The sequence below is a fragment of the Toxorhynchites rutilus genome, chromosome 3 (assembly GCF_029784135.1).
Source record: "Toxorhynchites rutilus septentrionalis strain SRP chromosome 3, ASM2978413v1, whole genome shotgun sequence".
NCBI lineage: Eukaryota > Metazoa > Arthropoda > Insecta > Diptera > Culicidae > Toxorhynchites > Toxorhynchites rutilus.
In genome coordinates this window covers 86988374-87008166 of record NC_073746.1, presented here as the reverse complement: position 1 = coordinate 87008166, position 19793 = coordinate 86988374, and the positions used below count along the sequence as shown (strand labels likewise).

General features: G+C 42.6%; 1 protein-coding gene across 4 annotated transcripts; it reads right to left on the bottom strand.

The window, feature by feature from the left end:
• Window positions 1-28: 28 nt before the first annotated feature.
• LOC129777019 (serine-rich adhesin for platelets) lies at window positions 29-18605 on the bottom strand. Of its 4 annotated transcripts, none has more exons than XM_055783064.1 (5): window positions 17530-18605; window positions 16685-17474; window positions 3133-3288; window positions 2705-2965; window positions 29-2641 (listed from the first exon to the last, which is right to left on the bottom strand). In XM_055783064.1, the coding sequence occupies exons 2-5, from the start codon at window positions 17426-17428 to the stop codon at window positions 950-952; spliced, it is 2853 nt and encodes a 950-aa protein (XP_055639039.1). In that variant the 5' UTR covers window positions 17429-17474; window positions 17530-18605; the 3' UTR covers window positions 29-949. The 4 variants fall into 4 exon arrangements, with proteins under 4 accessions (XP_055639039.1, XP_055639038.1, XP_055639037.1 ...); XM_055783063.1 differs by having other exon boundaries at window positions 16685-18315; window positions 18531-18586; XM_055783062.1 differs by having other exon boundaries at window positions 16685-18605.
• Between the last annotated feature and the right edge of the window lie 1188 nt (window positions 18606-19793).

Below are 19793 nucleotides of genomic sequence, written 5' to 3'. Positions count from 1 at the left end.
AATGGCAACTTAATAAAACAAGAACATATATCTTAACCGTATCAACAAGTACATTTACACTGTATTACATTTAAATCATAACTAAATTTAAATAAACATTAAAAATGTGTTCCATTCACTCTTGACCTTCATCTTCCACTTTTTTTTCAATCTGCATGCAGAGCAGAATTCGACAAATTAATAAGTAGTTAGCTTATAAATTGTGAGCTGATGATAGAATCTTGGAAGCGATAGTAATAATTGGCAAAATATAAAAAATAATGGAAAATATATGAAAATAAATATTCTGGATACACATTATTGGTATTGTATCATATCTAAAACCCATGATAAAAATATCAAAGCCATTTTAGCTACTACTGTATCATCTTGGTCAGTAAGATTTCCTTCAGTCCGCGCTCCTACCTATATTACCCCTATCATATTTCTCTGTCAAAGCTTTGCTTCAGAAATTCCTTCCTTTTCCTAACATTTTTTTTTCTTTTCGAATCTTCGTTTGCTTATACATCTCTATACTATTGTTTAAAAATTTTTGTTCTCACGTAATGTGAATCTAGATTAAAATTCCATGAAGAAAATGGCACACAACGTTTCCACCAGTGTTACTAATTTTGCCAAAACTAACTTTACCAATCGCTCCCAATCGATTATCGGATAGGAGCACGTTTTGAAGGTCCAACAATTATTTCCCTTTTTGCTCCGCTGCATGAATTTGGATAGTAATCATAATAACATAACCATTCCTCTCGCACAAGCTGTGTGTCCCTTTTTAACTGACTGCCTTTTTTTCTGCATGTATGTGTGTGTGTATTTGTTTTCTACATCTGTTTAGATTTTATCCATTCTGGAGAGTATACTCGCTATTTACGTTAAATTAGTTGTTCTTCTTATACAATATGTGTTGTTTTTTTTACTTCTTCATTTTAATAAGATTAGTTTAGATTGATAATCACTTACTGATAGTGCTACTACTACTGCTATCCGTTTGATTATTTATTGTTTGTGTTGAAACAGATGTTGAGGCGTCTAGCGAACTATTGTTACTACTACTACTGCTAATAAGATTGGATCCGTGCTGTGGCGGTTGGTGCGGAAGGGGTAGTGGCAGTGTCGTCATCGAAGACGAAACTGAAGATGACGCTAGAGACGAAGAGGACGAAGACGATGAAGAGGACGATGACGACGACGACGATGAAGACGCTGAAGAGGCTGAAGAAACGACAGAAGACGACACTGCCAACGGCAGAGACGATATGGAGGAGGCGGATGAAGGTAAAGAAGCCGGCGATGATCCTGTCATGGCGGCCACCAGTGTAACGTTGTTGGATAGAGACGTCCCCGGTATCGTACCGGCGGCAACGGCAGCCGCCATCTGCTGCTGCTGGGAAGCAGCAATCGACGCATTGTAGTCGAGCTTATAGATCGAGTTTCGAGTAACGTCCTCCATCGAAGATTCCTGGCAGTCTAGTCCGCTGTGTTTCTGGGAACCACAGTTAAAGCAGGACAGCGGAGAGTATAAGCCTGTGGGTGTGGTTGCATTTGGCGGGTGCGACGGTGGAACGACAGCAGGGGGCGTGTAAGCTGCGGGCACTTTCTGTTGTTGTATTAGCGGGGGTTGTGTCTGAGGCGATTGTAGCTGTTGTTGCTGGGGTGGTGGAGGCGGCTGGGTGGACACAGCTGATCGGATTGTTTGGAGGGACTGTGTACCAGCCGCTACTGGGGCTGCAGCAGATGGTGGCAGAAATGTTATGGTAGCTCCTCCTCCACCAACGGCTGTTACTTGGGCCGTGTATGGGTAAAGAATCTCTCCATTGTGCTGCATCGTGGGATATGCAGCTGCTGGCGGTCGGAATGCAGTGCCTGGCGGAAGCGCCGTCGCCGTGTGGGCCGAAATCAGGGCAGGTCGCGTTGCAGTCAAATGCGCTGTATGATATGGTGGATACGGAGCGGTAAACTGCGGCTGCGAGCTCAGCACAATGTTTGTGCCGCCAGCCGTTTGCGTCGGGGCTCCTAATAATACAGCGCTTGACAATACGCTATTGTTATTTCCATTGCTATTATTCATAGTATTATTATTATTATTACTATTGCTAATTAAATTTTGTGTAGCGGATGTTACCATTATATCGTTATTACCGCCGACGAACTGCTGCTGTTGGGACTGAACCACTGCCTGCTGCTGAGCTGCTGTCTGAGTATATATCACAGTACTACCTAATTGCTGCTGTTGCTGCTTGTCCGGACGCCCATTGATCCTACCCATATTCGACGATCTACTCCGAATTAATCCGCCAATGTTGTTCGAGGGGCCCGTGTTCAGACCAGGAGTTTCCGGAGGTGAAATATCTCCTGCCGAACTACCCGAATCGCTGCTCGATTTCTGCGTCAAATCAATCAGACTTGTATTATTCAACGCATACGACAACCCCGCCATTCCGGTATTTATTCCGTGGAAGTTGGATTGCTGCTGCTGCTGTTGGTGAGATTGTTGCTGTTGCTGCTGATGATGATATTGAATCTGGTTAACGTAGCTCTGCTTGTTCGACTGCCGCGGAAGGGTATTATGGCTAGGTCGATAACCATTACGAAGCTGCTGCAGCTGAGTCAAAGCTGTTGTCTGATCTACATTCAATAGTAATGACTGGAACGACAAGACAGGATCAATTGAAGACCATCCTTTTCTGGCCCACATTGTGCCACTCACCTCGTCAACTAATTTTAACGATTGTTGCTGTTGCTGTTGCTGTTGTGATTCGCGCTCTCGAAGATCTTGCTGCTGATGATGCTGGGGCTGGTGCTGCTGACGCTGAGTGTGCTGCTGCTCGCCGGGTGTTGGTTGCTGGTTTCGACTGATTCGATGCTGCACACTGCTGGCTGGAATACGCGTCGGGCTTGCCGTACGGCTGTGGATCGGTGACGAAGGATTGCTCAGATGTGGTGACGAGGAAGGTGGTGGAAACGAAGTCTGAAAAAATAGTAGCGGATGGACGTATTTCAAAAGGCCATTCGAACAAAACGTAGGCTCAGTAGTGATGTAGTACTGAGCGGAGTATTGTTGGTAGCCATAACGGCAGAAGAGCTTGTAGTCATAATAACATAAAAACAGAAGTAAGTAGCATTAGGTGCACTCACATCTAGTCCCACCTGGAACACCGGATTGCGAAGCGTCCAATGCGGCGGTACGGCCGACGGCGGTGGCATCGTAAAGTCTTGAGGTATCTGCATCTGCATCTGCTGGAGGCCCTCGACTGACATGTGGGTAGGAATGCTGCCATCTCCGGACATCATCTAGAAAATACAATAATGTCGAAATGTCAAAACGCTGAACAGTACATATATTATAAGTGAAAAGCTAATAAGAACCAATGAATTTATGAGAAGGTCTGCTCCAAGGCTCATGTCTCATGTCGTAACATTGTACAAATCATTATAAAATTCTTTAGGTTAATGATCTTCTTGGGTATGAAATCTAGGGTTCGGATTCTCGTCGCAGAAATCTGAATTATTAGTGTTAACGCGATAAGCGATTCCCAACCCAATTACAATCTTTTGTGCAGAAACAATCATTCACTTTAAAGTTACTTGAGATCTGTCGAATTCGAAATGCACTCGGCAAATCCCCATTACATTTTTGAAGCAAACGTGCCAACAGAGGGCCAACAGAGGGCCAATTTTATCGGTCCCGTTCGGGAAATCATATAACGATTTATAAAACTATTCTAGAGTACGATTCCTTCTGCTTCCTCTTGGCGATTCTTCTTCTGTAGGAGCGCTGAACCACTGCGACTATCAGTTCGGTCTATTGTGGTGCACTCCAGTTTACTATTTATGCACCGTTCCGAAGCTTCAGTTTCAAAATTACAGAAACGACAATTATTGTTAGTCAGTTTTCCATTTTTTTTTTAAGATGACAGTGTCCGGTCAACAGACCGGTCAACGTACTCAAATCAACCTTCTCCAAGCTGAGTATGCTGCAAGTTATTCAGTAAAAAGAGAGCTTCGATTGTCTCCAATCCTTTTGAGCCACCTTTTCATTTTCAATTTGCACATATTGGTTCAGGTGTAAAAAAGCATCTAAATACTCAGAGAGCGTCGTTAAAGAGTTTAGACGTTAAACCTGATTATATTCACGTAATGCGCAAACTTACGAGCACCAATTAGATGTGCATCTCCACTGAAAAAAACGGGTACAATTGCAATGGCAATGTACGCATACTAACGTCGTCAGAGAACGACGTAAATTTCGTCTATCAGGTACGTTCTAGGAATTCGCGACATCTGCACTTGGTTCATATGTTTCTTCAGAGGGGCCACAAACACGTGTCAATCATGGTATCGCGGGCCGCTAAAAAAAAAAAGAAGGGTGATGTCCAAGCCAGGGCAGAAATTCAAGAATGAAACTCTTTAGTACAAACATTCAGTAGCACAAGGACTGATGAATAAATGCCATGAAATCACCAATTTGCGCAGATTTCCAAATCAACTCTCATAACTAGAGCGACACTTAAATACTGAACTTACTGAATGTCCAAGTAGTTTTGCAGTATCTCTTAGCAAAATAACATTACCAACGCTCTCAAAAATAGCGCCTAAAGTACACGGCTACAGAAAACCCGAATCGAATCCAGTGTGCAGTGGAGTGGCCGCTTCGACAGCATCCTTTGCGGAACAAATTTACACCTTCAGTTTTCCGCAGCTCTCACCGCTATAAAAAATACCTTCTCCACATCCGACTTGAAATGCACCGCACTTTGGTTCCACTTTTAAACCGGAAAGAATGCTCTAATTCACGAAAATTTATTGATCGATAGGAAAAAGTTGACAATAAGTCATTCACGATTTATCAGTAATCCTCAGCGACCAGATGGCAGCGGCAGCGAGGCTTTCCAAATAACCTTTCTCAAGGCTGATTGTTTATTTTAGCTTTCCAAATTGATCTTTTTTTAAATCAGAGGCGAAATTTACAACCTTTTCTCAGCAAAAAATTATACAAATCAATTCGTTTGATTACTTCGTATATTATTTTCGAATGCATCGATATTTCCAAAATACCTCTTTGGTCGAAAGTTTTGGTTTGGTGACCCTGAAAAGGACCGAAGGATGATTTACGATTCATTTTTGTTGTCGCGAGAACATTGCACGAGATTTATATGCATCGCTAATATTCTTCTCGTACTAAACACAGTACGGGCCGAGGCGATATCATATATGAGGGGCTTAGAATGCAAGGGGTGTAAGTAACTTGATCGATTTCTCTTCATCAACTTTTTCTTTAGTTAATAACTCAACTGCAAAAACGTTCCAATTTAAGTTTGCTATAAAATCCGATAGATGAGGACCTATCATCCATATTGTCAGATACAGCTGGGAATGTATTTGCAGCTAAGTTATGACCAAAAGAGAGAGTCGTTGTAGAGAAATCAATCAAGTCACTTACACCACTTTCATTCTAAGCCCCTCATTTTATTTCTCTCGCCAATGCTATCTATTTGATAATACATCAACAATACGTACATATGATTCAATCATATACAGCCTATGTGGGCGGTATGAAAACCGACGTGGAACGTGCTTTTTAATATGTCTTTTCTGTTTTACTCCTGCCCGTTCTTCCATTGTATCGATCAAAACAGTTGTGTCTGACAAGAACATTGAGAAAGACTTCTGTCTGCTAATTGGAGCAAAACTTGGACTTGAATAATGACGGATTTGGTGTGAATTATAAAGGATCCCAAAATTTGGAAAACTCTCTGCTGTCTTGTCGTTAGCTAGATAACTGATGAATCGTGAATGCTGTGAAATTACGAAGAGCTTGTTTATATTCAATAAATTGAAAACGGAAGCGGAGCTTAAATTGCAATATTAGAGAAAGCACATTGTCCGTAGAACGCTTCATTTTCAATATCTATTGCACGAAAACCTTCCTGTACAGGGCGGACTCGATTATATACAGTCTCCGACGACTCCGACTCACTGTCTATAATCGAGTCAAATAATTTATTTTTATTTGTTTTTTATACATATATATTTCATTTTTTGAAGTAAAAGAAGAATTTAAATTTTGATTTATCATCAAAGTCATGAAAAGGGGGTCTCCGTAGCCACATTGGTTGCGCGTTCGCTTAGTAAGCGATCGATCGTGAGTTCAAAACTCAGGGCCCTCATTGACCATATTTGTGTTGTTGCAGAATAGCTACGTCCAGGCAACAATCATCAGCGATGGAGATCGATCCACGGTCGAAATTAGATCGATTCATCCATACAACTGCTCTGCTCAGCAAGACACATCGGGCTGCTGTTCTATAAATAACTCAACAATGATCAATCAACTGTCTCCGCTGTCCGGTGGTCCAATTGGATAATGGAAGAACAGAAAGAATACTCTTACGCCTAAATGGCTACTGTGTGAATGTACCATATGTAATGGTAAAGAAGGAATATACTGGCGAACGGCAACTGTGTAATGTGCTAATTATAGATATGATAACCATGTGACATGTACACGATTAAAATTCGGCCCTGTTACAGCTGAAATGCTAACGAGCCTTAAATAAATAAATGGGATAAAAAAAAAGTCATGAAATACCAAGTTTGCGCAGAAGTTGATAGTACGTATCAAGCCCGAAGTTCGAATTTTAATTAGAAAGGATTCTGAATCGCAAAACACATATTGTGTTGTAATGTTAAAATTTTAGTAGCATTGGGAATCGGATCAACAACAAATTACCTGTCCGTGGAGCTATTACAATAGATCCATGCAAATAAATGAATCGAAAAAAAGAAGTTCTAGAGAGATTGTTCCAAAAATGATTAATTTGTGAATACGAAGCGCGTTACATTTTCTTCGCCGATGAAACTGGAACTAAATAATTCGACTGATACTAATTTAACAAAGTTTCCCGGACTGCAATGTAATGCACGACGCATGTACGAGACAACAACAAATTGATTGAAATGGCCATGATTAATGCTACGCAGTTCTCATATTCAGCTAGACTCCGAACCGAGGTAGAAATGATACTTAACTGCCATTTCAATATACATGCACACACACGCGCGCATCAATAAGATTTCATGCACCTTTGTTTCTTTCGATCTTTTTGTTTCTTCACCTTCTCTCTCTGGTTGTTGTTCCGCCGTCAGTGACCAGAAGACGCGTTCACGGCGCATTCGTTGATTATATGTTTATACATAGCTTATGGTGGTTACAGCTCGGGATATCTGCCTGATGTATTCATTTTGCTATGTCGTTCAGCGAAAATTAGTTAGCAGCATGTAGCGGTAGTTACTACACCATGTAGAAAGGTATGCATAATATGGATCTACTTCATAATTCTAGGCAAAATTTTGGATGCATGTTAGATATCCTATAGCATGAAACAATAAAAAATCTTGGCCAAACCTTGTTACCTAAATGTAGGTATGTATTTTTTCATATTCAGTATATATTTTTAGACAACTCAATGAGCTTTCCAAAAAAACATCTAGAATCACTTTGATCTTGACACCTAAAACCCCATAACGCAGTATAGTCGCATTGTACATTCTACAAATGTTTCAAATTATGTAATGTAGAAAACCGTCGGGCGCCACCACGATGACTACGTGTACTCTCCATTCATAAATTAGGGGCCAGCAGTGCTGACTGGTGAGAGACGCCCAGCTGATGATGTTGATGAAACATCTTCTTTTCGTTAGTGTTCTTCCCGTCTACCAGAGCTCGTCAAGATTAGTCGAAACGAGAGTGTAACACTATTGCACACTACTAGTCCGTTATGATTTATTTGTATGTATGGATGAATCATGGTCTAATCATCATCATCATCACCATCATTTCATCGTGAGCAAATTCGGTGAACTATGAAGATAATGAATAGTGTGATATAGAACGACGCGTGCGGGCGTTTGTGTGTCCAACAAATTTCTTTTAGGGTTAGATCGAATGAAAGAATTTTGTGCGGAGAACGAATGGTTGATAAGAATTAAAAAGGCGAACGTTAAGCAACAAGTGTTGATCATTTTTCGTCCTCCAGATGTGTCATTCCAAATATGCATGTTAACACATTAAGGACCGCAAAGAAATCTGTAAGACATACCCCTGGGATCGCACGTTTTGGGGCAAACTTGTACGCTTCATTTGTTCGGATTCCACGAATGAGATCTTTTTTCCTACGGTGTGGATGAGACAAAGGCGAGCCATCGGTAGGCCTTGTTAGATTCTTGGCAGACCAAGGATTTAACCATCAAGTATAGAAAACACGGGTTATTTCGTGATCCATCCGTAACAGACGGAACGCGTAACACGAGAAAAATCTTAACGTAGTGTGATAAAAAATCACAGCGGATTACTAATATCTATAAATTATAAAATTTGTGAACTTGAACATGTTTGTATTGAAGAGGCTTTAACTTTGCAGTTCAATCACCTCTAAAAAATATGATGTATTGTATTTAGTATTTAACTAATTTATTAAAATGGCACGAAACAGTGCTAATTGGATTTAGGATCAGTGCGTCCAATACTGAATATATGATAGTGAGGGGATCCGAACCTAACAGATTCGCTCTTGGTAATAACACCGTAATCGACGACGACGAGCTCGAAATCGACCAATTTTTCTACTTTGGTTCACTGATACAATATGCTATTGGATGGCTCCACAAATCCCCGAAATTTAACCGACTCCAACGCCGTACGGAAATAAGAAAATGTGTAAATCGCTTATTGGCCGGTAATAGGTTATCATTTACGGTCACGAAGTCTAGCCGTTGTTCAAAGAAAGAGGCGATTGATGAGTTCAGCATCCACGAATCTATTGATATTGGACAAGTATGATAGACTGAACGTATTGCTAGAACACCGGACAGCAATCCCGCAAAGACTGGATTCCAGCAAAAACAATAACCCCACCAACGAGACGAGTAAACCATATGTAGCGGGACTTAGTGAAAATTATGGATTGAAGGACTGTAGTCATAAACCATGTAGGATCATTATGAAAAGTGTAGAAATCACATTGAAAATCATTTGTTCACGAAAACCGCAATCGATTGTCGTTTCCAATTGTTGGGAAGGGGCAAATATTTATGCTAAAAAATTCCGATATTTCCGCTCCGGATCATCGAAATGGTATGATAATAATTTTAAACAAAAGATAAAATGTCCAAGAGTCATATGATTGCTACTTATTGACTCGAAAAATTGTTTCAATAGCTTTAAAATCGCTTTCAAAACAGGATATTGAAATCAAACAAATCCTTCTGTCATTTTTTATCTGTTCATGCATCAAGAAATCCATGGAATCCCAGATCATCTACGATCCGACGTTATTTAACTTCCCGATTTTCACCGAGAACATCAGCGACCATGTGTTCCACGGATGGCTCATTTGTGAACTAGAAAATGTTTAAGGATTTTACAAGCGAGTTTCAAGCATTTACATCAAACCCGTCGTACGTGTGGCGACTATAGACATCGCACTCTAAATAATACACCTCTTATTATCTCATCTCTTATCCGATCACACTGATTGTGTAATCAGACAATCGACATTGTTCTACAACACACTCTATTGTGACACCGTTCAACACATACCATTCTTACACATTTTCGCTTTGTAAATATTTTGGTTAGTAATACATTGACTATCGTTCAGAACAGTAGCCTACATTTAATTATCGAGAGGTCCCCCAAATATTGGTGACCCCAACGCTTGATAAGTAGTCGAAACACGAAGTAAACGCGTACCGCGAAAAATTCCTTTTTTTGTTTCGTGAATCCGTGAAAAACGATATCTGCAGGATCTCTGCAAATCACGCCGAAGTGAAAATGACAGAGCCAGTCGACCAGACCCAAGACGGAGACAACGCTAGCCATGTAAAACCGGAGCCGCGAGAGATGAATGCCGCCATTGTCGCGAAAATAAATTATCCTCCGTTCGACGCCTAAGATGTCGACACTTGGTTCATCTGTATGAAAGCAGCCTTCAGTGTGCACCAAATTAAGCAGGACAAACATAAATTCAACGCACTAATCGTTGCACCTGGTTCACGTGCCAAATTTGTGTACTCCACCATTGCGAAATGGCACCTGTCGCGGGATGAAACCCGCTATCAGGCGCTGAAGGATGGATGCCATTGTTGCTCATTTTCGTCCGTCAGAGATGCAACGGTTAACGAGCTTGCTTTCTGGAATGACGCTGGGCGACCAGAAGCCTAGTTGCTGTCCGAGATGCGCCGGCTTGGTGGAACAGGATGTACCGACAGTGTGCTGTCCAACCTTTGGCTGCGCGCCCTACCCACCACCGCACGTCCCATCATCACAGCGATGCCATCTGCATCACTCGACGAGCAAGCCAAATTTGCTGATCAAATCCTGAACACCCAGCAACACCGTCGCCACCATTCGTACGAACTAGGAATTGACCATTGCCAAGTTGGAAAGCCGTATTGATGCCCTAACGAGACGTCTCGAAGATGCTTTTTCCGGTGAATTTGGCAGAAGAGAACTTTCTCGCACCCGTTTTGGAAATCGTTCTGCAGAACGACGTAGTTCTACTCTGAGCCAATCAAAGGGTATTCGTCGATGGATTTGCTGGTTTCATTACCGACACGGAGCCAAAGCGACCAAGTGCGAGAAGCACAAAGGGGACAACCCAAACGTCCCCTGCATTTTCTACGACGACAACGTCAAAACTTACACTCGTCGTGAGAAAAAACTAGCTAGTTCGCAGCCCACCTGCACCCAAGCTCCCTCCACCGCAGACGAACCAGCAAAAACAACCAGCACCGTTTTGAATCGTACTCGCATCTAGCGAATCCACGTGCGCGATCAGAACACACACCAGAATTTTCTGATCGACACTGGAGCCGACATGTCGGTTATTCCTCCCACACCACGTGAACAACTCAACCCAGTGAAAATGAACCAGCTTTTCGCTGTAAATGGCAGCCCCATCAACACGTACGGAACCAAACGCTTAAACATCGACATTGGACTCCGTCGGCAATTCGTCTGTGTTTTCACCATTGCAGATGTCGAATCCCCCATCATCGGCGCCAACTTCCTGAGACACCATGACCTCCTCGTAGATCTACGACGCAATAAGCTCATCGACAACCGAACCAACCTAGAAGTCAACAACATCAACGCAGTTTCGGAGCCGATGATCACCACCTACGACGTAAACTCGCCCTTCGCCGACATCCTGAAGGAATACCAAGACATCACTGTGCTCAACCTCAACCGACGACCCACCAAGGCTAAGACCATTCACCACATCATCACCACAGGTCAACCAGTTTTTTGTCGCCCCCAAGGCTGCCGATTGACATACTGAAGGAAGCTAAAGCTGAATTTCGGTTTTTGATGGATCAAGGAATATGCCAATCCTTGCAAAGCTGCTGGACCAGCCCGCTGCACTTAGTGAAAAAGTCGAACGGAACTTGGCGACCATGCGGTGACTACAGAGGACTCAATGCAATCAAGCAAACCTGCGTAGCATCCGATGATATCACGCAGCACAAGCAGCACCTGCGCACAGTATTCAGCCGGCTACGTGATAATGGGCTCACCATCAACGTCGACAAATGACAGATCGGGCAACCAGAGGTAGAATTCCTCGGCCATCTCATCACTCAGGATGGCATCAAACCAAAACCAAGCAAAGTTGACGCTATCCACAATTTTCCACGCCCGGTCGTTGCTAAGCAGCTAAAACGTTTTTTTGGGGACAATAAATTTCTATCGCCGTTTCATTCCACGAGCAGCCGAAACTCAGCAAATCCTTCACTCGATGATATCGAACAACGTCCGGAACGACCAGACCGTGCTGCAGTGGAGTGATGAGCAGAACGCTGCATTTGAAAAGTGCAAACTCGATCTAGCTAAAGTTGCACTTCATGCACATCCCTCTGTCGACGCAATTTTGGCTCTGGAAGTCGACGCATCGGGTCCGCAATCGGCGCAGTTCTGCACCAAATCACCGAACAAGGTCGTCAACCGCTGGCTTATTTTCCCTGCAAACTCAGTGACAGCAAGAAAAACACCAGCGCATACGACCGAGAACTGTTCACCATTTACCAAGCAGTGAAATATTTTAAGGATATTCTATCCGCTCGGAACTTTTGCGTGTATACGGACCACAAGCCGCTCATCACTGCTTTTCAGCAACGTCCAGAGAGAGCAAGTCCGACCTAGCAATGGCACCTCAGCTTCATCAGCGAATATACAACGGACATTCGTCACGTACCCGGTGAGGAGAATCGAATAGCCGACATGCTGAGTCGAATCGAAGCTGTTACCAGCACTAATGGAGCCAGTTATCAGCGATTTCGACGCTTTGGCAACGCAGCAGAAAACTGATCCCGAGCTCAGCAATTTTTTGTCGGACCCACCGACCAACACAACGATGAAATTGAAGGCACTATCCTCTCCGTTGTCTTCTATGCCTATTTACTGTGACCATCCGACCATTTGTCCCGCAGAATTGGAATCAGATCATTGCTAAACTGCATAGTGGATCACACCCCGGATTTCGTGCGACCACTAAACTCGTCGCGAATCGTTACGTCTGGCCATCGGTCCCACACTTCAGAATCCTTTTTCAGCTCTATTATTCACTTCACAATCCTTACTTTTTCGTTTGTTTTGTTTGTTTGTTATTATACCATATTGCTATCCCGTCTCACTCTCGCTGGATGACAGCTGCCAGGCAGGGCTCCCGGGACTCACCAATTCCAGGGGTATGACTAAAACGTCAAATCCCTCATATTGCCAATGTACCCAATATTGCTGCGGTTTACTGACATTTTGGTTCTGACAATTACTGTTGTTTACAACACGGTCCGGTTATATAGTTAAATAGTGGCTAACTTTAAACTCCATGTTGAATCTGAACACCTCCATGTGAAACCGAAATATGAAAATCGCTTATGCAGTTAGAAATAAAGCAGCGCAATTTTCGCGATTTCAACGATTTCAATCCTCGCAAATGGTATGTTGATAAACAAACGACGCCATATTGATTTTGACTTTGAGTAGCCTATATTCAATTGATGTCTAACCCCTGACCAATTCACCCGTCAGAGCTGCCGTCTGTTGCACGGTGGGTTCGACAACAAGCTGCATCCCGTGTCAAAAGTCGAAGGTGCACCGACAAAACCGTTCACCAACTTCACAGATCGCTACACCCGTTGAACGATTCGCACACGTTCACATGGACCTCATTGGCCCACTACCACCATCCGAAGGTAACGCTTATTGCTTAACACTAATCGATGGCCAGAAGTCATCCCGATCCCCAACATGACGACAGCTATTGTAGCTCGAGCTTTCGTTAGTTGTTGGATCGTCCGATTCGGAGTGCCTATTGACATAACGACCGATTTGGGAAGGCAGTTTGAGTCCGATCTCTTCAGAGAGTCGGACTCGCACTCTCGGCATCATTCATCTTCGCACCACGCCGTACCATCCTCAGGCCAACGGGCAGATCGAGAGAGCGCACCGACAACTAAAGGCCGCAATCATGTGCCACCAGAACCCACGATGGACAGAAACGCTGCCAATTGTGTTACTCTGCATGAGGACATCGCTCAAAGAGGAGCTTCAGGCATCAACGGCCGAGATCAGATACGGCACGACTCTTCGACTACCGGGAGAGTTCTTCACAGAGAGCAACAGCAACCTGAAGCCCACTCCGGAGTTTGTCGCCGACCTAAAACAAACGATGACAAAACTCCGACGTACACCTACAAGCAACCATTTCAGTGAGACGCCGTTCATCCAAAAAGAGTTGGCCACATGCAGTAAAGTGTTTGTGAGAGTTGGTGCCATAAAACCACCACTATCACCACCTTTCGACGGGCCATACCGTGTTATCCGCAGGAAGAAGAAGGTATATATCATTGACATCAAAAGTAAACCATCTCCGATCTCCATCGACCGACTGAAGGCAGCTTTCGTCCAGGGCGATGAAACATCACCGCCACAGTCGGAACCCGTACCAGAACCTGCACAATATAAAACCAGATCGCCATGACACCATGTAAAAATCCCTCGCCGCTATTGGCAAAACTGAGGGGGGAGTATTGTGGCGACAATCGATATTGTTCTACAACACAATCTATTGTGACACTGTTCAACACATACCATTCTTACACATTTTCGCTTTTTTTTTTATCCCATTTATTTATTTAAGGCTCATTAGCATTTCAGCTGTAACAGAGCCGAATTTTAATCGTGTACATGTCACATGGTTATCATATCTATAATTAGCACATTACACAGTTGCCGTTCGCCAGTATTCCTTCTATACCATAACATATGGTACATTCACACAGTAGCCATTTAGGCGTAAGAGTATTCTGTCTGTTCTTCCATTATCCAGTTGGACCACCGGACAGCGGAGACAGTTGATTGATCATTGTTGAGTTATTTATAGAACAGTAGCCCGATGTGTCTTGCAGAGCAGAGCAGTTGTATGGATGAATCGATCTTATTTCGACCGTGGATCGATCTCCATCGCTGATGATTGTTGCGTGGACGAAGCTATTCTGTAACAACACAAAGATGGTCAATGAGGGTCCTGAGTTTTGAACTCACGATCGATCGCTTACTAAGCGAACGCGCAACCAATGTGGCTACGGAGACCCCCTACATTTTCGCTTTGTAAATATTTTATTTAATAATAAATTGGACTCCATACGGTTCATAATTCTTCCAAGGAGGGGCTGTTCTTTACTGACGGTTCATTCATAAACGAGTCCACTGGCTTCGGTAGGTTCAAAGAAAATTCCAATGCCTCTTTCAAACTCAGAGATCTTTGTTCCGTGTATGTCGCTGAGCTTGGTGCGGTAATCTAGGCTTTAGGGTTCTTTGGAACATTGCCCATCGACCTTCATTTTATCTTTTCAGACATTCTCAGTTCAATAGAGACTAGTCGTTCAAAGAAAGTTGATAGACTTCTTTCTTGACAAGAATGAGACGACTATTGAATGTTTTGATCGAAAAATGATTTAAGATTGCCTTAGCATGGGTTCCCTCCCTCCATTGATCGATTCAGGGGAATGAGAAAGCGGACTCGCTAGCTAAGGTGAACGCTTCAGGAGGCACACACTCTGAAAGGCGAATTGTTCATGATTTTTCTCCACGCTCCAAGTCAGCTTTCCAGAGCATTGAGGGCACAAGGCAGACAATCCGTTATCGCCGTCTGGAATATCTTAGATAGCCGTGATCCTGATCGTCTACTTTATGTCAACGTAAGGCGTGAGGCGTTGCTGATTAATGGTCAGCTGCATCCTAACAGGAAGTATATATACGGTGTCGCCCACTCGTGCATACTGCAACATCGCAATTACGAGAACACATTGTAATAGGTACTAACCTCGAGTCAAACGCGGTTAGTTGGTTACGTATTACTAACATAGTCATAAGCAAGAATTGACGATATATTGAACTCCCGGCTCCTTCAGACTAACTTCGAATGAGTCTCAATAAAAATATATATTTTGGAAAAAAAGGTACTCAAAAACCTAAAATTACACAATAAATATTTGACTTTAAAAGTTTCGTGGTAGATAAAATGGAAAGGTAGTGTGCTAAAAATTCCTTCCGTCTTACACCGTGGTCACGTGTATTGAGTGAATGAATGAGTTGCAATCGATTTTGTTTTGAAATTAACAGCCAATTGCCTTCAGACGCACAGATATAGCTTGTTGAGTCACTCCCAAACATTTGTCCAGTTCCCCCTTGAAAATGACACGAATCTTGGTCTAATATCAACTCCGATTCATTGTCTTCAGCAGGCTAAATCCGTATTCACGTGTTGAAATTGATGAAGCTCGGTCCCCACAAACAAAATAGCTAAGCTTCCCGCGACTGCATTTCTGTTGATGATATTTTCGATTGGTTCGGATCAAAATTAACAACGTTGTTTACACCTCCGTAAAATGATACGCATTGAAAACAAAAAGATACATTATTTGGCCGCGGTGAAACGAACCATCATTTGGCAATCCAATTCGTGATCGACAGTATGACTTCGTTGATGAAATTCCTATCGTTTTTCCTACCGTATCTCGATAGGCGCAAAAACATTCTTTCCAGAACTCCGCAGTCCTCGCCCCAGTAGGCTATAATCATCGATATTTCTCAGGTTTTGAGCTCCGATTAGAGACACGATGTAGATAATCCACAGAATGACTCAGGCCCATAGAATTGACCTGTAGAACCATTTTTAATAAGAAATTGGCTTGTTCATAGAATAAAAATAGAATACATTCCCAAACCGAGGTGCGTATACTTTTAATGCATTTGGAGCTGTTATACTATCTGAGAACATACAGATCTTGGCAGTTATGTATTTCCTTGCCGAACAGTAACTTCGAAACTTCCCTAGATCCACATTTTACGGTTGGTCGTCCTTTTGTAGAAGCATAACATTGTTTGGTGGAAATTATGATCGTGATCTTTGAAAATAATTGTCAACTGTTAGAACTAGCGCTCTGTCCATCTTACCCCAGCCTTCACTACATAAGAGACATCATCATATCATCAAAACAAACTCTATCAAAACATTGTTTTTGTGTGAAAAGAACACAAGTTATTCTGAGTCGGACAGGCTATGTTCATAAACGAAACGCACAAAAAAATCAAATTATTATAAAAGACAAAATCCACACATACCTGCGCTATCGCACCCTGCGGAAAACCCGGGATCGGTATCGGGGCCTGCTGGGGAGGCGGAGGTGGTCCCGTTTGTTGGGACGGCAGCGGAATCTGCATCGCAATCTGTTGCTGCTGTTGATGTGGTACCGAAAGCTGCTGCTGCTGCTGTTGTTGTTGCGGAACTGCGGGTGCCATTCCCAGTAATGTTCCCACTGCAACAGGTGGTGGCGTAGAATTAGTCAAACTGTCCGCATCCTGGTGATTGCTTGGTTTCAGCTCGCACGTCTTCAGCTTGTTGAATATGTCACCACATTTCATGCGTTGTTCAAACGAAAACACCGGATGATTGGTGGCCATCGTATACACCAGCAGCAATTCCTGCAGCACATCTTCGTCGAAAAGTTTGACAAAGTCCCTTGTACCCCATCCTTCGAGCGTTTTGAACAGCTCGTTCACACAAGTGTGATTGCAGGCTCGTACCAGTGCAAGAAAAAGAGCCATCTTCCGGCGATGCTTGCGATCCGTGGGTTCTCCGCTTTGGCAGGAAGCAATGTCCGAGATGAATTCCTGCGGATTGTTGACCCGCAGTTCGATGCCTCGCAGTTCCTGGGCATCACGCCGACCAAGCTCCTCAAGACAGGTCCCCAAGAAGCGTAGCTCAAATGGAAGGCACATATTGAGCAAGGTGCACATTGTATCTATCCGGTTGTAGCTCTTTAACTCTTTGAACCAGTTTACAACTTCGTCCTTTGTATTAATCATTTCCAGCAGCACATTTGACGACAACCGGGGCCAGAGGGGCTTGTTTCTGTTAATTTTAGTGTCGCTATTATTATTATTATTATTGTTGTTGTTGTTGTTACCCTTCCAGAAGAGGGGTGTCAAATTTGTGCTTCGATGCTGGCTCTGATCAGATATATCTTCAGCTGTCAGTTTTGGCCTTTATCGCTCCCTCGCTGCTTTTGTTGCTGCGCTCCTCATATGAACATGGGATCCACACAAATACATTCGAGCACCAGGCACAGAACACATATAGAAGCGCACGCAAACACAAACTGCAATTCCGTGTTATGTTACTGTTCCGTTTTTTTAAATTTTCGTTTGATTTTATTCCTCTTTATTTTTTGCAATATTACGGAACAATCGCCAACTTGAAGGACAGTGCAGATAAACTCCACTCTCGGAAAGTAATGAAATAGCACCGTAATAAGTAACCGAAAGCAGTGCAATATAAACGCTTCGAAATTCTTTGTATCTCGCCCTGCTTTCAGAGGCCTTCCAAGAGTTATCCGTTTTCTTCTTGTTCTGTCTTACTACTTCTTCTTCCCGGTCTGATTCCTCTTATTATCGAGGGGTACTCCGCGAACTTTTTTTTCGTACTGTCTTTCTCTGTCAGTCAGAAATTTTCCCTTCACCTCCTCTTCCTTGAGCAGGTACTGCTAGTACTGCTCATTAGCAGAGAAAAAATCTCACAAGCCTTTCTGATCGAAATTTTCTCCGCTTCATGGGCAGTATATTTACCAAAAAAAATATATCCTCCGCTCGAGAAACTAACTTTTTTCCGACTACATTAGCAAATCATTTGAAGTGCTCTTCTAATCGTGGGTCTGCTTTTCTTTTCTGCTAGCGCTGGCAGAGATTTATACTTCCTGCGCCACCATCACACACCAAAAAGAGAAAGAGGAAGATGGTAGAAAAACGGGAAAAACACTTTCTGCTGCACACATGCACTGGAAATCGCGACACAACTGTTTCGACAGATCGCCGTCAATCTGCCGCCGATCTGAACGTTTCTTTTGACTGATTTCGCGAATGAATCTTCGATCACACAATGAAAAATCAACGCGAAAACGACAAATCGCACCATGAAATGTCTAGGGCAATATAATTTTTCTTCTTTTGCTGCTACTGCTACTCTTCTGCTCTTCTTCTTGTTCAGTTTGGCTACCTCTCTGAAACATTCAAGGTACCAACTCGAAGGTGAGCCACCCGTTACACTAGCTTGATGGACGATGTGCACCGGAACATTTTCTTGAGTACAGGGAACGCGCGCGACAGCACCCGCATAATGCCAAATGACAATCGTGCTGTCATCTGAAACGGGTCTACCCAGTGGTTTCAAGCTTGTGATATTGAAACAGGTGATCTAGTGATGCACACTTGTGATGGTTGATTTTGGTTATCGGTATATTTTATTTCTGTTAAACAGATAATCTTGACTGCCTCTACCCTCTACGATTTTATAGGAAATTGTCGCTCTGAAGAACTACCGCTATAGAGAATTCGGATGTGGTTATAAAGAGAGAAATGTTCAGGTTCACTCGAAACTTTTGAATTAAATTATTTTGAAACAAAAACTACGAAACGTTGAACAATAGATATAAAATTCAGCTCATCTCATTTGTCCCCTATCACATTTTGTTTCGAAATTTTTTTTAGTTGTCCTTTGGTAAACTTGTTTTAGGTAATAAATAGTAGAGATGGGCAAAACAGTTCACTTTGATGAACGGTTCAGTCACTAACTGTTCATCTAAGTGAATCAGTTCCTTTGAACGTTCGTTCGCTCTTTCGTTTAGCGGTATTAAAACAACATAGAATATTAGCTAGAACCCAACATCAATATATTCATTGAAATCTTTGGATTGGATGGGAGATTTTTTGATTCGAACTTTGTTTTGAAATTTAGTGCTTCTTCTTTAAAAATCGCAAACTGTATGTGAAAATATGTTTATCGGTCAATAATAATATATGTAATAATTTGATGTGCAATTTTTCATATTTCCTTTTAAGACAAAATAAAGGCTCCATGTAAGATCATGTTTCATAATCAGAGAAAAAAACCAACAACGATTCTTTTAAATTTTTTCTAACAATCAATCATACAAACAAACACGGTAACGCGTACACGCAATGGGCCAAACAATGGATTGAAAGCAACGAAAAAACATTTTTCTCAACCGTTCGCTCGCAATCGGTTCGTGGGAAGAACTACCGTTCTTTGAAAACTCTTTTTGGCGAGCTAGTTCTTTCGTACCGCTCGTGAACGGTTTGCCCATTTCTAATAAATAGCATCTTCTAGCTGGTTTTGAGAGGGTGGGCTTATAGTTCCATTGTCAACTACTTCGTC